The sequence below is a fragment of the Protopterus annectens genome, chromosome 1.part1, assembly GCF_019279795.1.
Source record: "Protopterus annectens isolate FY-2018-M chromosome 1.part1, PAN1.0, whole genome shotgun sequence".
NCBI lineage: Eukaryota > Metazoa > Chordata > Ceratodontiformes > Protopteridae > Protopterus > Protopterus annectens.
The window spans coordinates 209,819,694-209,836,468 of record NC_056726.1 but is presented as its reverse complement, the minus strand read 5'-3'; the positions used below and the strand labels follow the sequence as shown (position 1 = coordinate 209,836,468).

Below are 16,775 nucleotides of genomic sequence, written 5' to 3'. Positions count from 1 at the left end.
TGAAATATGTGTTGAATGTGATTTGTTTTGGGGTAGTGGTTGCTTGGATGTCTGCTTTGGAGGTCTCTGCTGCTTTGGCAGATGTTTTAGAGCCTCTGAGTATGTTTTTGTGTGTTTATGTGTTTGGTTTGCAGTTGTGGTAGATCTATGTGAGACTGGATTTATGATGTGTGGGGTTAACTTCTCCTCCTGACTGGTTACGCCAGTACTGGGTCGAAAGAGCTCAGCCTCCAGTTTAGCTATATGGTTGCATCTCTCACATATATTTGTACTTGTTGGGAGGAGGAGAGGGTTGTCTGTGTACATGAGGCAGTTGTAACATTGCCTCAATGAACTACAAAATGATCTGACACCTCACCTAAGTGTCATGTTTAATCATAGCCTCACCTCAGGCTTTGTGCCCACAGAGTGACGCACAGCTACAGTTATCCCGCTCCACAAGGGAGGATCCGCCTTGGATCCTGGGAACTACTGTCCCATCAGTCTGACAAGCCTGATCTGCAAGGGCATGGAACGCATCATCATGGAACTTATAAACAAAGACAATGGAAACCTTCAAACACTGGACCCCACCCAGTTTGGTTTGTGAAGGGCCGATCTTGTCTCCTGAATCTGACTGACTTCTTTGAAGCAGTCTCCAGAGCTGTGGACGAGGGTAAGGCAGTCCCACACAGCCTATCTGGACCTCGACAAGGCCTTAGACACCATCCCCCACTCTGCAATCATAGATAAACTTACTAAGCTGGGCATAAATCCCTACGTCACTCGATGGGTTGCCAGCTGGCTTACTGACAGAACCCAGACTGTAAAGTAGCAGACTCCAAATCCAGCTCCAGACAAGTGACAAGTGGAGTACCTCAGGGTTCAGTCCTGGGACCACTCTTGTTTGGCATCTACTTCTCTGAAGTACAGGCCAACACTAAGGGACTCTGGCTAACAAAGTTTGCAGATGACTGCAAACTGGGAGCCATTACTGAATCCCCAAATGATGTGGATATTCTACAAAAGGGCCTTACAGAAACAGATGCCTGGTGCCAGAGCCATGGGCTCAAGCTTAATGCCAATAAATGTATAGTTATCCCCTTTGGAAAAAAACATGTACCCATGAATTACCACATAGGTGGCAGGACACTAAACATCGAAAGTGTTGAGACTTAGGGTCACAGGTGGACAGTGGTCTCACTTTCGATAACTACATCGCCACAACAGTCAGGAAATCCTTCTATGTAGCACACCTCATCACTAAGGGCTTTTCATCCAGAAAAAAGGAGGTCATTGTCCCACTGTACTCATCCCTCATTAGCCCAATTATAGAGTATAATGCCCCGTTTGGTATGTACCTCCCAAGACATCTGCAACAGCTGGAAAGGCCACAAAAATACCTCACTAAAAGAATCACAGGCCTAAAGCAGATGCCATATGCTGACCGTCTAAAAAAACTCCAGCTATACTCTGTGGCATATCGTCTACTCGGAGACGATCTCTGCTTAACATACAAGGCCATGTCAAACCCTGAGCTGTTGGACATGCTCCACTTAAAGAAATCCCAATCCCTCAGAGCCACACGCTCCAGGGATCTAAACCTTATCACAATGAACAAAACATGCTGGAGGGATAGGTTCCTGACCCAGAGACTCCCCATACTCTGGAATAGACTGCCCATACATGTCAAGCAGAGCGCCTCACTGACCCTCTTCAAAAGGAACCTTGATGATTGGATGGGCGGTAGGAAATTCACCCTGGGGATCATGTCAGTCACCCTGCTAGACAGGAGCCCAGAGAAGTAAATATTGTGGGAAGAAATATCCAGGGAATTGTTATGGCTAGGCTTGCATAGGCCTTGGAGCCGATAGCCTAGTACCAACCTATGAACCTATAAGGGCAGTGCAGAGAACCGATAGTGCATGGAGCCTGCTTTGAGGCATTGTTATCTTCTGCAAGACTCCCCGATAGGGAGGTGTAGGTATGCTTCTTTTAAGTCTAGTGTTGCCAACCATGCATCCTTGCCTAGCATAGGAAGCAGCTGGTGAAGAGTCAGCATCTTGAATTTTGGAATCACCAGAAAGGTATTTAGAGTAGAAAGGTCCAGGACAGGATGCCATGTATTGCCTTTTCTGAGTACCAGGAAAAGTCTTGAATAGAAACTTTGCCCCTTTTCCTCTTCTGGTACCAACTGAATAACCCCCATGTTTAAGAGAGAGAGTATCTGATTTTGGGCCTCTGCCCACTGATTTGGGAGTAGATCTGGCCACTCGCTTGGTGTAAATGGGGAAATGAAATCTGTATCCTTGGGACACTATATTTAAAACCCATTTGTCCTGGGTAATGAGTTCCCAGTTTTTGGTCTGCAGACCAATCTTTCCACCTAAAGGAGCATTCAGTTGGGAAGTGCTTGTTTTAAAAGCAAGTCATTGAGACGGTTTTCCATAGGGGGGAGTCTTACTGCTCCCAAGCTTGGGTGCTGAAACCTCCCACTGCCTAGTCTTGTGTGTCCCTTGGGACTGAAACCTGGGGTTTCTGCTGTGTCTGGGTTTGGCTTGAGAAAACCTGGAGGGGGCTGGAAAGGACCAACTTTTAGTGGGCCAGTATCTACTAAATCTAGGAGGCTGAACTTGTAAGAAATCTTTAACAGTCTGCATAGATTTAGCTTTATCTTCCATCTTTAAGAACTTCCTTAGCCTTGTTGCCAAACAGGTGGTCCTGATTTAAGGGAGCATCCAACAATTTAGCTTTAACATAATCAGGCAGAGATGGCTCCTTAAGTCAAGCGTGCCTTCTGAGCAGAGACCCAATAACAGCAGCCCTGCAAGAGGCCTCTAATGAATCAAATCCATATTGCAAAGTATGTCTTCCAACCTGCATTAAATCCTGTAATTCTTTAATTTCAGCGCAGTCAGGAATAAACATAATTTTCTGTTTAAGTAATTCAATAACATGTTGTTCATACTTTAACATATGAAACTGGCAGTTTAAAGCCCTAATGGCCGACGTTGAAAAAAGTGTAAACTTTCTTCTATCCAGCACCCTGGAGTCTCTATCAGAGGGGGTAGGATTTTTAGCAGTAGAAGCCTTAATGCCTTTGGGACCCTGTGAAATAGTCTCTGGATCCGCAATAGGATTTTTAAAAAGGAACTTGTGAGAATCAGGAACCCTGTAATATGTCAGGTTTTCTGGGAGCAGGAGGCAAAGAATCACAGGAGGCATAGCTAAAGGCCTATGCTGAGGCAGGAGTAAGAAATCTCTAAGCCTCTCCTGGCCTTCCCAGTGGAAATGCTCCCTTAGAGGATGTAAGATTTCACCAAAAGAAAAATCCTTTGGAGGGGAAGCAGAGGGAACAGAGTCCTCTGCATCAGAATCCTCATAATTAGATAAGGGCAAATCCAGATCATCAGAAAAATCAGAATCCTGTTCAGAAGATTCATAAATAACTTCAGTCCCAAGTCTCTTAGAAGGGGGAGGTTGGCTTCCCCTGATTAGAGTTATAAGATCTTCAGCCATTCTTATCATTTGTTTTTTAGGCATACAGGCCTGAGCATGCGGCCTGGGCGTCAGTTTCTTAGGCATGGTTCGAGATTTTGGTCTAAATGAAGGAGGCGTCAGTTTAATACGCAAGTCTGTAGGCCTGAATACACCCTCAAAAGCCAATGCCTGCACAGCGGCTCCGGACCCATCCAAGGTAGAGAAATCCGCAGGTTCCACAGTTGAAACATCTCACGGCACACTGGACTCCGAATGGGTCTCAGTAGGGGCCTGCGAGTCAGAAGATGCAGGTATCAGGGGCTGCGAAAGCACCTCACTGAGTACCGGCGAGCTGGTGACTGGCTTAGGAGAAGCATCGTCGGCAGCTTTGGACCTTGGCAGCCTATCTCTGTCTTTATCTTTGCATTTTTTTGAAATCCCGGTAGTCGGATGACTAACAGACGACATTTCTGGATAATTAAACCGAGAACCAAAATATTTAGAAGTGAAAATATACTGATGATGGATAGTGCGCTGTTTAAAGCACAAAACCGACAGCAAGGTACATCATGGTCAGGGCCTAGGCAAGGAATACAGTACGAATGAAAATATTTGCTTTCCACAAGTAATGCAATTATAAACTTTTACTGACATCGGTAGGACCAAGAAAAAGTTTCCCCAATGGAGTACTTCGCTTTAGTTGAAGACTTTGGTTCTGAAACTCGAAAATGAAAATTTCAGGAGTCGGCCGACCGGCACTTGCAAACTGCTTCAGGCACCGCACGGCAAAAAAGACTGATGTAATGGCGTCGGCTGCATGTTTTATACCCCTGATGACCTGACGTCATGGAAGAAGGGACAGCAATCGACGCAGGACCCAAGACTTTGTTAAATCAGGCCGACTGAGGGCTACTGCAAGCAGATAACCCAAATATAATGACTGCAACAGTGAAACATGAAAAACATCCGTCACAGTACCTCAGTAGAAGGAAGGTTAACTGAACTTCAGCAAATTGTTAAAAGACACAAGAAAAAATGTCAACATATGATTTTAAGACCCTGAAAATGAAAATACTAGAATACATTTTCTTCCCTAAATTATCTATTGCTTTCAGCATGGGAGAGAGGGAGAGAGAGAGAGAGAGAGAGAGAGAGAGAGAGAGAGAGAGAGAGAGAGAGAGAGAGAGAGAGAGAGAGAGAGAGAGAGAGAGAGAGAGAGAGAGAGAGAGAGAGAGAGAGAGAGGGAGAGAGAGAGAGAGAGGGAGAGAGAGAGGGAGAGAGAGAGAGAGAGAGAGAGAGAGGGAGAGAGAGAGAGAGAGAGGGAGGGAGAGGAGGAGGAGAGGGAGAGGAGAGGGGAGAGGAGAGGAGAGGGGAGGGGAGGGAGAGGGGAGGGAGAGAGAGAGACATGGGAGAGGGAGAGTGAGGGGGGGGAGAGGGAGAGAGTGAGGGGGGGGGAGAGAGAAGGGGTAGGTCACTGCTGGATCTACTTTAGGGTTAGAAAATGGGTATTTGTAATGTTAGGTTATACAAAGAGTTCCAATCAGACATCTTGGGAGCAGGAGGCTGACCCTCAGGAAAGCTGGAGGCAGACAGAAAAACACTCTTTAAAGCAGGCAATGCAGGAGCAGCATTAGCAATCTGTAAATGTAACAAGTCATAATACAGTTTTGGTGCAGTAGGAATCTCATTCTGGTCTCACTGAAAAACCTCACTCACATTAGATGTTAGTGAATGAAATCTCTTCAGCAAGAAAATCTGATGTTGAACATTCCTACGAATCAGAAAGCAGAGGCTAAGAAATTCCTGAGTTCTGACTGAAGAATCCTGTCAGGAGGACAGGGAAACTCTCTTTTTCTTACCTGAAGAGCTAGAAGGTGAGGAAAAGGCAGAAATAACTTCCTTACCAAATTCCAGTAAGTATATCCTGTCCATGGAAACAGAAAAAAGGGACTGGAAATTTTCCTCACCAAGTAAATTCACACTCACCAGTGTACCTCAATCTCCCACAAACAGATGCTGGCATTATTAGTCCTTATGAGACTTCAGTCTTACATAAAAGGCAAAGATAATATTCGGAATGTTTTCCAAATACACAGATGTAAAATATATAAAAAAATTAAAAATGTACAATACGCTGGTTGCAAAACTGCAAACCCTTAAACTAATACCTTGTTGTCTGCGTGCTACCTTAAACTAATACTTTGTTGAAGCACCTTTTGATTTAATTATAGCATTCAGTCTTCTTGGGTACAACACCTGCCATCAATTAAAGAGATTCTGATTAAATACAAATAAAGTTCAGCTGTCCTAGTAGGATTTTCCTGACATTTACTCGGTTGCCTGCTACAGTAAATGCCATGGTTCACAGACAGCTTACAAAGCATCAAAGGGATCTCATTGTTAAAAGTTATCAGTCAGGAGAAGGGTACAGAAAAATTTCCGCAGCATATATTCCATGGAAGACAAGTCATCAAAAAGTGGTGAAAATATGGGTCAACAGTGACACTGCAAAGAATTGGACGTCCCTTCAAAATTGATGAAAAGACAAGATGAAAACTTGTCAGGGAGGCTACCAAGAGACTTACAGCAACACTGAAGGAGCTGCAGGAATTTTTGGCAAGTACTGGTTGTGTACTACATGCGACAACAATCTCCTGTATTCTTCATACGTCTGGACTATGGGGTAGGGTTGCAAGATGGAAGCCTTTTCTTACACAGAAAAACATCCAGGCCCAGCTAAAATTAGGAAAACAATACATCAAGTCTCTAAAAAGCATGTGAGAAAATGTGTTATCTGATGAGACCAAGGTTGAACTTTTTGGCCACAATTCCAAAAGGTATGTTTGGCTCAAAAACACTCTGCATCACCAAAAGAGCACCATCCCCATGGTGAAGCATGGTGGTGGCAGTATCATGCTTTGGGGTTGCTTTTCTTCAGCTGGAACTGGAGCTTTAGTCAAGGTGGAGGGAATTATTAACAGTTCCAAACACCAGTCACTTTTGACCCAAAACCTTAAGGTGTCTGCTAGAAAGCTGAAGATGAAGAGGAATTTCATATTTCAACACAATGACCCCAAGCATACTTCCAAATAAACAAAAGAATGGCTTCACCAGAAGAAAATTAAAGTTTTGGCCTAGCCAGAGCTCAGACCTAAATCCAATAGAAAATCTGTGGGGTGACCTGAAGAGAGCTGTAAACAAGAGATACCCCCTCAATCGGACAGATTTGAAGCACTTTTGCAAGGAAGAGTGGGCAAATATTGCCAAGTCAAGATGTGCCATGCTAAAAGACTCCTACCCAAGAAGACTGAATGTTGTTAATTAAAATCAAAAGGTGCTTCAACAAAGTATTAGTTTAAGGGTGTGCACACTTGTGCAACCAGCGTATTGTACGTTTTTTTATTTTTTATATTTTTTCACCTAACAGATTTGTTTTTCAATTGAATTGCACAGGTTATAGGTCACATTAAAGGTGGGAAAAGTTTTGAAATGATTTATTGTGGTCTCATTTTTGTATATCACAAAAACCTAGCATTTTAACAAGGGTGTGTACATTTTTTATATCCACTGTATGTGTATGTACACATATATATATATATATATATATATATATATATATATATATATATATATATATATACATACATACACACACACACATACACACACACACACACTATATACATGTTTATAGTAGAACATACATTATACACACACAATAACACAATCTGATATTCTCCAGTAAATGTTGACTGAAAATATCTAAATTGGTGAGGCATGTTACACAATTCAGACACAAGTGTTGTATGTAGACTGGCTATATTAAGGAGCCTTTCCCAGTGTTTTGTTTCAACATCAAAGTCTTTCATTGGGGTCTGAAAACATGCTTTCATCTAAATCAAGCACAAAAAGATTTTCTACCATAAGAATGCATCTTATACTACATTAGTAAAATGCAGATCAGGACACAAAGAAATATGAACACAGAAAGGCAACATACCATTTTGCCACTTGGTGTGGATTTTGTTCCGATACACACTATAACAGCGATCTAATGCACTGAGGTAGCATTGGATGGACAGCTTACCATCTACCACTGGATACTCAGACACCATATCTGGCTTGTAAAAGTCATAGGCATGCTTGATGTGCGTTCCTCGTAGACCTAAGCAAGATTAGCGTAAGAAACTTACTCTCTGGGATACCGAATACCCGGTTTTACTTCTGAAAATCATTCTAGGCAAGCAAAAACATTTTCACAAGAGCGGATGAACCTGCAGAGGAGTTTGTGGCTGTATTTTAATACGATTAACATTCACGGACCACTTTCTACAATCAATCATGAATTAAATTCTACATTAACAACTAATTTACATGAAGGTTTAGTGCAATTATGAATAACAATCTTAGAAACGGGCCATACAAGCACAATTACAGAGACTATTTAAAATTCTCAAACAAAAATGTTATACAATATATACAAAAACTATAAGATTTTCGTTTTTTCAATCTTCAGAGCTTACCTCTCTCTAAAGCCAGTGAAGCATTTGGACCAACAAGCATTGCCACAGCACCAGCACCACCTGTTGGACGGGCATTGCCTGTAGCATAGACAGCAATATCTCCAGCGACCACCAAAGCATAACGTCCTGCAAAAATAAAAACTCTTCAGAGTACATCTTGAGAGTCACTGATTCACATATCAAGCATGCCTGGAAAAATAAATTACAGTAAAAAGCCAGAGCACAAACTAGAAAACCCAAGTCATTTTACAGTGTCAAATGCAGACTAAAAGAAATTATGGGCTTATTTACAATAAAATGCTGTTCACGAAAGTTAGCAAAGCTAAAATTTTTCAGCTTAAATCAGTACTGCACTGCATCCCTTTTTATTGATGAGGAAAATCACAATGGCCAGTATCCACTTGCAGTGCTGGTGCAGGAAGAAAAGTTGCAAATACATTTATCAGCCCAACATTTGTACAGAGGAACTGCATACATGATGAAACAAAATATAATACATACCGGACAACAGCATACACAGTGATTATACTGCCTAAACATAATGTCTGTTATACAGTTTAAACTTACATTATTAACCTAGCACTTTAAATCACTGTTCAAACATACCTTTCAGAAGCACAAAAACATATGATCACTAGAGAAGGGCGAAACATGCAGCTTTTTTTTTGGAAGTGATACTTAGACCCCGAAAGAATCCTTCAATTAGCAGAATAGTTATCTGGCAATTTTTAAACGTAACAGAGTATGGTTATAAACTACTAAACTTTTTAATGCTTTATCTGCATTTTATTACTAAAGTGTGTGTGTGTGTGTACTGATCCATAACAGATCTAATTCATGCATTAGCACAAGTCCGGGGCTCGACTACCTCAGCTCCACCTGCTTGTGTTGCAATCTTGTTAATGAATCTCCTTTGAAAAGAATATAAAAGCCTGCTGGTCAATGCCTTTTCCGAATGATTTTATTCTGTTCAGATAAACATTCTTTGTGCATAACCATGCAATGAAATAGGTATTCACCATGGTTTTACTATGATTAGTGCAATAAGGAAAGAATACTGGTAGTTCTTTGATGGTTTAGCATAGATTTCTGTATCTATTTTTGGTATAAATGATTGGTTTATCATGGAAACCTTCTCTTTATGATGTATGGAGGCTCACAGTGCAAAGCCTGAAGTTCAGAGATCCAACATTCAGACAATGGCAATTAAAGATATGCAAGTCTTCCAAGAGACAAAGCATCAGCTCTACTGTAAAAGCCAGTTCAAATGGCATAAGTTATTCCATGACAACATAAATATCCCACAGAAGAACTAGAGATTTAACTAGTGTGCATAACAGAAAAGTGCCTCTAAGGAAGGTTTTGTAAATCTTAAGTGGCATGCCAGTTTTGATGAAAATTAGAAATAACTACCAGGGTGAATCTTAACAGAAGAGGAGATCTGAATCAAATAGATATGAAATGTTTTCTAAAATGTTGGATACAGGTGTTACACATGGATCCAGGTCTTGTTCAATGGCCCATACTGCAGAGGGAGTTCATTTAATTCTGTAAGTTTTTCTGGTACATGGATCTCTAGACAGAAGAATCTGGACCATACTCAATGTATGACGGCCCCTGGCCTTCACTGGATCTGGAGAAAACTTGAGAGACTGAACTTAACTTCTGGTTGGAATCTGTACCTATTTGTTAATCAAGGTCTGCTTAAGTAACTTACTCGAGGTCACACAGCAGGCAAATAAGAGCTATGGGAATCAAACCTTGTTACAGCTTGTAACATTAACGTCTATGCAAACTGCAATAACTGCTTCTGGACTTGCTGGATGAGAGAGACAGCAGGTTATTGGATGACTTCAGAGTAAGAGACCTGTTCAAACAAGAGGAGCTCAAAGCAGGAGGAAACCATAAATGCTGGGGCCAAAATGGTGCATCCTCCAGAGGAAGAGAAAATTTACTTCATTTGAAACTGGAGGGGGATCAAACATGTTGCAGCAAGGCCCTCCAAAGCGATATGACCGGGTCTGAGTTAATAAATGACCGAGGGACCACTAATGAGGCATCAGAAGGTAATGAATGTATCTGTCCTTAAAAGAACTGGTCTGACCCAGGCTGTGGATGCTACTAGAAGGCAGCTGGAAGTAAATCTAGAATCTCAAACTCTCATGGCTTCCTAGCAGAATGAGTTACTACCTATTTGGTGACAACTCAAACTAATATGTTGTCGAGTGGAAGGACATGCTAGAACACCTCTAAGTTCAGAAGGGCATCCCTCATTTCCAAGATGAGGATGTGCAGACTAGCTTCCAGTGACAAAACACTCCAAGTAGTACCCACCAAAAGCTAAATCATCCACTATTAATACAAAGAAATGAGGGCTTGGAAGAGACTTCTCCAGAGAAAGGTAGATTTCCCCATTCTACTGCAACAGACTCTCCTTGCACTTCCCAGAAATTTTCAATGTAACATTCACTGGATCAGTAAGTTAACTCCATTGTGTACTCTGATGGTCCTCTGAAGTGCACTCCTGTGATACCTTGTGCGAATCACCATGAAGATAGAAAATGCCAAATCAGTCCCACAGCTTGAAGGTAAGGGACTGTTGAATTTGATTTATTATGCACAAGATTTAGGACTGATTTGAATGAAGGCAATTCTGCCTTGAGGGAAAAATACTGTACAAGTCAAGCTGACTTTGCTACACTCTCTGTGATGCTCAACGGTCTGAAAGGGCTCTTGAATAGTTGTCTGATAGCAGGTTGGTGGTCACAAATTTGTTTGCACATCTTTGAGGGTAAGGGATTCCTGAAAGGCACTGGCACTGTGGTTTGGGAAGAAAGGGAAAGGAATGAAATATCCTCTGGAAATGATGTCCCTTATCCACTAGCCGTATGTGAAGACCACCCATGCTTCCTTGTGGAGGATCAGTCAACCTCCGACTGTCCAGTCAAGTAAAGCCTCAGGAAGCTGAATTTTACCCCAAAAAGGACATAATACCCCTGAACTATATGTGGTCAGCTATTCTGGAAGCCATCCTGTCCCCTACGCCCCTTATTAGACCCTCTGAAACTACCTTGTTGGTTGCAAATAAAAACATAGTATATGCCCCCTTTGCTGGTTCCAAGAAAAAAGGTCAGAGGACCCTGGAACTTCACTCCTACTTTTTAAATATTGGACTGCCTCTTCTGTCTTTAATTCTGCTTTTACTTCTGAGCCAAATATTAATGTTGCTTTAAAGGCGGCAATCATGAATCTGGTCTTGGTATTGGCAAACTGCACAAGATACTGCCAGACATAGTGATGTACTAAGAGCCCTGCACTTGCTGCCTGACTGAATCATCGGTACTGTGGACTTACCACACAGTATGGAGGCTACAGAACCTCAGGCAGCTCAGATTAAAATTTGTACTTCCATGTCCAAGGGTGGTAACTCTTCCTATACAAGGCTGCATCAACTGTGAGCACACACTGAAGTCATCAAATGTGAAGAAAAAACTTGCTTATTCAGTCTCTCATTGCAGATAATCACCTCCCCCCAATTTTCTAAACTGGGCTGGGGTGTCGTGTCATCATCTCTCCCTATTCAATTCCACTCTATCTTCTTTGACACTCATACCTGAATGTCGCAGGTGTTCTCACACAATCCATCCACCTCTTTGCTGGATGCCCTCTTTTCCTCTTGCCTTCTTCCTGTCTGTTCCAAATAGTCTTCACCAGATTGTTTCTGCTTTCCTGCACATGTACCCAAACCACTGTAATCTCTTCCCTTTGACCTTTTCTGAAGTAGGAGCTACTTTGGCTTCTACTTTTAAGTACTCAATTCTTAGTCTGTCTTACAGTCTGCATCCTGCCACCAGTCTGGCACTTCATCTCCATCACCTCTAGCTTCCTCAACTGCTCTGCCTTTACTGCCCAGGTTTCTGCACCATACAGCAGTACTTGTCACACTGCTGTTTTGTACTCCTTACTTTTCAGCTTCTTTGACATTCTTCTGTCATACACTACCCCTGACACTCTGCAGATATCGCCTTGCACTCTGCAGATATCACCTTAATTTGATGGATGGACAATCCTGGCCTCAAGTATGTGAACTTGAGCAGCTGAAACCTAGAGAGTCCATTAAGGGATTATAAGACCATCTAGAGTAGTCCTTGGGCAGCTGGAAGACTATCAGGTCTTTATGGTAAAGCAGCCACAACATCCAGGTCTTACCATGCATTTTTGGAAAGCAATGAAACCATTTCATTAATTGGTGGAACTATCCACAAGGAACAGGGGGTTCTTCAGGACATCCAAACTTCTTCCATTTGAGCTCAAATATTGCCACAAATCTGGGGGTCATTGGGTTGTTGCCTCACAGTAAGACGTCCTGTTAGATTCTCAGCTAAAGCGTCTTCTGTGTGGAGACATGCGTGAATGGGCGTACCTTCGTTGAAGGTTGTACGTCAGGGCTGGCAACTCTGCACGTAAAAATCTACTGCCAATCATTAGTGGACCAGAGTTCCTCTGTGGCGACCCCTAACTGGGAAAAGCCGAAAGACACAACAACATTGGGTGGAAGAATATGCCTCCTAGCTGTTAACAAGATATGGATGGGAGACTTGAGGCAGACTGCTGACACAAACTGAGGCAATAACCCTGAAAAAGCTGAGACCTGCAGAGTCTACCCTGACAGCACTGACAAAGTTGAGGTTAAGGAAGCCAAGTCGTCAGCACTCCAAAAAACACACTGGTAATGCTGGCTGGATTCATGACTTCAAAAGGACTGAGGCTTGAAGGATCCTAGTCAGGAAGGTAAGGGCCAAGGATGACAAAAAATGGGCAAAGATGTTAGTGTTAGAGACATGGGACCCCCAACCTCTGCATTGTCAAAAAGGCTGTCTACATTTTTTTATAGTCCAATTAGACTGAAACTTGTGTCCTGAAACCAAAAGATACAGTAGAAAAGGGATAGACGGGCCAAAGCACTGGCTCAGACATTAAGGACTGCACATTACCAGAGTAGGAATGGGGTTATTTTCAGGGGGGGCTACCCCTTCTTTGTGCCTTACCTTGGATGGGAGAGCTTCCACAGCTACCTCACTAGCAGTTTTATGAACCTGAGATTTTTTTTTTTGTTTGTTTTTTTAATAAGCACTTTTCTAAGATATTGATTTTCTCTTGATCTGCAACAATACAGCTTTGGAGGTAGCAGCATCCTTTTGGCCAGAATCACAATACTTCTCAAGTTCTCTAGCTCTAGACTATTTTTATGTTATGTTTCTGTTTATTTCACATATATGGAAATGTTTTTATGTTATGTTTCTGTTTATTTCACATATAAGGAAATGTATCTAAAACTACCTCCACCTGTAAATTATAAACCATTTCCAAATAACTTGCCCACCTGAAGGGGCAATAAAATTCAATCAACATTTTTCAAACTTAGTGCAAGCAGCCACCATCCATAAAAATCAAGACTGATGTGACATTTCCACATTCTACATCTACAAATCTTGGTACTGGTAATGACACAAAAAAGGACCAACCAGTATTTCATCCTTGGAAACTTACTCCACCCAATACCTCAACCTTATCACTAATGTGCCACTCTACCAATTCCCCAAACAAACAGGTAAATACAAGCAAGCATAGCCCTCAGTTCCTGGAAAATGTCCATAATACTTTTACATAACAGCAGTCTCTCCACTGATCTCGTTTAGTGCAGTTCAGTCCTGTAGCCTCTAAGGAGTAAAAGGATGAAACCCAAATGGGTGCTTCATTTCTCCTCCTCAGTTTTTTCTACTGCTTACCCATCTTTACTAATACAAGCTCACCACTTTTCAGTATGGTCAAAGTTGCCTACCACTGTAACTTGTGTTTTCCTTCGACCCACCAAACTCCTAACACTGTACAGCCCCAAAAACAACTAACTGATTTGAGCTCAAAACAAGCTAATCTTTTCTGCCCAACAACTGCTCACTCTATGACATCACCCTTATAAATGTCCACTTTATTCAATAGGACAAATTCTTCCATTTTAACCACTCTTTAAGGCCACATACTGAACCTCTGCAGGATTCAAATATGCTTAATGACTTGCTTCTTGGTCGCTGCATCTAAATCCTGAAACAAAATCCCCCAACATTATTCAATAATGAAAAATGCATCTTTCTCATGATTTTTTTTTCTCAGGAAATCAAAGCTAGCACTGAAAAAGCACCCCTCCAGGCTTAGATACTACTACACCTTTGACTTCGTCCTTCTAGGTACCTTTCTTCCTCTCAGGTGCTACAATAATCCTTGCATCCATTCTCTACATGATGACTTTTTTCTTAACTGCATTCCAAACGTTGTTTTGGAATTTGGAATACAGCAGTGTCTTATTTTACTATGTTGTACTGCTCTCAGTATGGAACTTTACTGGACTATTTGCATTCTGACCATTTTTTTTAACTATGTTTGTAATTGTTACAGTGGAGTTTCTGTACATTCTGACCAGTTTAAAGCTTTAATCACACTGAAATTGATTCTGTGGCGCTCTCCCTTGCGTCTCTAATGAAAATGGGCACCACCCAGTTAGAGTGCTCCAGTCAACAGCCTGAACTCACTTTTTATGTGTCAGTGTCTACTCTGTGGGTAAAGAATCAGAGTGAAAATGACAAAAAGTAATCTTAAGTAGTGATACAATTTTCAGGAAGAGTAAAGAAAACCGAAGGCAAAGGCAGTTTCCCACCCTGTATGACTTGTTGTGCTGTTAATACTCAACAGTATAAGAAAATCTAGCCCTTGTATGCAAACTGAGTCTACAAGTAAAGAATGATGTGCACTACCTGCAACATAAATAGTGAAGACAAGTAAGCACAGGTACTGGTTAGTAAACCTTATGAAGACAGCTATGCACACATACATTACATATAAATGACCATGACCATTAAAAAGTGCACAAAAAACTAGGAGCATTATATAGAAATCAGCAACTACTTACCAAAGCAGCTAACATTTCGGTAGCAAATTCTCATCTTATCTCTATCCTACTGTACGCCTCTCCAATATTTGCTAACCTTCGATAATGTGACCTAAATAAGCTAGAGACCTGCTATAACAAAATTGGCAAGTTCGCCACAGGGGCTTCCTACCGTACTCACCACTGTCTCTCACTAGCAGAACTGGGCTGGCTAGAGCTCCCCCACCTCCTTCAATGGTACCAGCTCACTCTCCTTCAAAACTAATAAACCAAACACTAAAAGTCCCATCTCTCCAGAATCTACTCCAACCCTACATAACCATGAGACCACCAAGATCCAGCCATAAAAACCGCCTACAGGTTACAAAGAGCCATTAACTCTGCTGGAAAAGCATTATTCTCCTGCAATATAGACAAACTCTGGAACTCCCTCCCATCCTCAATTACCTCTGTAACTTCTTGCACCCACTTTAAATCCTTACTAAAATCACACTTAAAAACTTGCCAGATATACCCCTTGTAACCCCCCCCCATACCATCCACTCCACCCACCCACTACCTCTCTCAGCCCCTATCAACAACCTACTCTTAGCAAGCTTGGCTACTCATGCTCCCAGCAACCTACCACATAGTACTAACTTCTTGTAGCAACAACTGCTAATGGCTGTTAAGTATCTCAAAAACAGATTGTATCAATTCACTGATGAATGTCAACTACATTTGTAACCATGTTTAGTATAGGTCACCATATTTTAAAAAAATTGTACTATGTTCTACAGCTGTTTTACATCTATGTTTTATTCTGGTCTTACGTCCCCAGCTGGACTAATGTTTTTTAACTGTATAACGCAAGCAATACTTAATGTGGAGCTTTTCTCCCCGGGCCTCCGCTGAAAACGGACCCATGTCCAGTCAGACTCTCCCAGTCAACAAACGTAAATAAATAAAATAAACATGCACACATTTAATACATTTTGTGTGCATATATATCAGTAGATATAAATAGCATAATACTAAAATGTAATATGTCAAGATGAAAAGATTGCAAATGAACTTTAATGAATGTTAATGTCGAAAATGTTAAAAATCAAAAAGCTAATACACATGTCCGGAAGCATGATGGAGACCAACCTGAACTCAAAACCTACACATTAAAATACACCAATAAATAAAATAAATAACTTTTTAAATGTTTTTGCAGGGAGGCAGGCTCCCTTGCACCCCCCATACCCCTGCAAATTATATATATCCACTCCAGTTCACTACAGTGAGGAAAAGGGTAAATTTCCTGTTCCTCACTGTACCACGATCTCCATTTGCAACCATTAAACATAAGTCCAGCACTATTGCCAAAGTCTCCATGGTGCTTCCGGACATGCATACTAGGCTTTCGATTTTTAATATTTTTGACATGGTTAACATTTGTTAAAGTTCATTTGCGATCTTTTCGTCTTGGCATTCTAAATTTCAGTATTATAGTATGCTGATCTACTGAAGTAGATCCCATAGATTCACAAACACACACATCACAGTACAGCATTACTCCTCAAACATTGTTATTGCTGAAATACAAACCACAGACAAAAATGTAACTACAGAACTAGTTAAAAAATATAAAAAGAATAAGAAAGACATTTTGTGGGTGTGTGCGTCTGTTTGTGGTGGCAAGCACCTGCAATAAATATACCAACTCAGACTGTACAACAGTGAGGAAAAGGTGTCCTAAACCCTACTGTATGGATCTTGCACCAAAACTGCACAAAGTCTAACTCTATATGTACATATGTATAACTACATTATGTATATGCACACACACAGATGAATGTGCACGGATCCATACTCACAAATAT

General features: G+C 41.4%; 1 protein-coding gene across 4 annotated transcripts in view; it reads right to left on the bottom strand.

Annotated features, from left to right (window-relative positions):
- Positions 1-16,775, bottom strand: part of LOC122804314 (hydroxymethylglutaryl-CoA synthase, cytoplasmic-like) — a 270,709-nt gene that overhangs the window by 191,991 nt on the left and 61,943 nt on the right. For all 4 annotated transcript variants that reach the window (XM_044074109.1, XM_044074124.1, XM_044074114.1 and 1 more), the window contains exons 3-4: positions 7,983-8,108; positions 7,460-7,624 (exon numbers count right to left, since the gene is read on the bottom strand). In XM_044074109.1, coding sequence (XP_043930044.1) covers positions 7,460-7,624; positions 7,983-8,108 — 291 coding nt within the window. The remainder of the gene's footprint in view (positions 1-7,459; positions 7,625-7,982; positions 8,109-16,775) is intronic.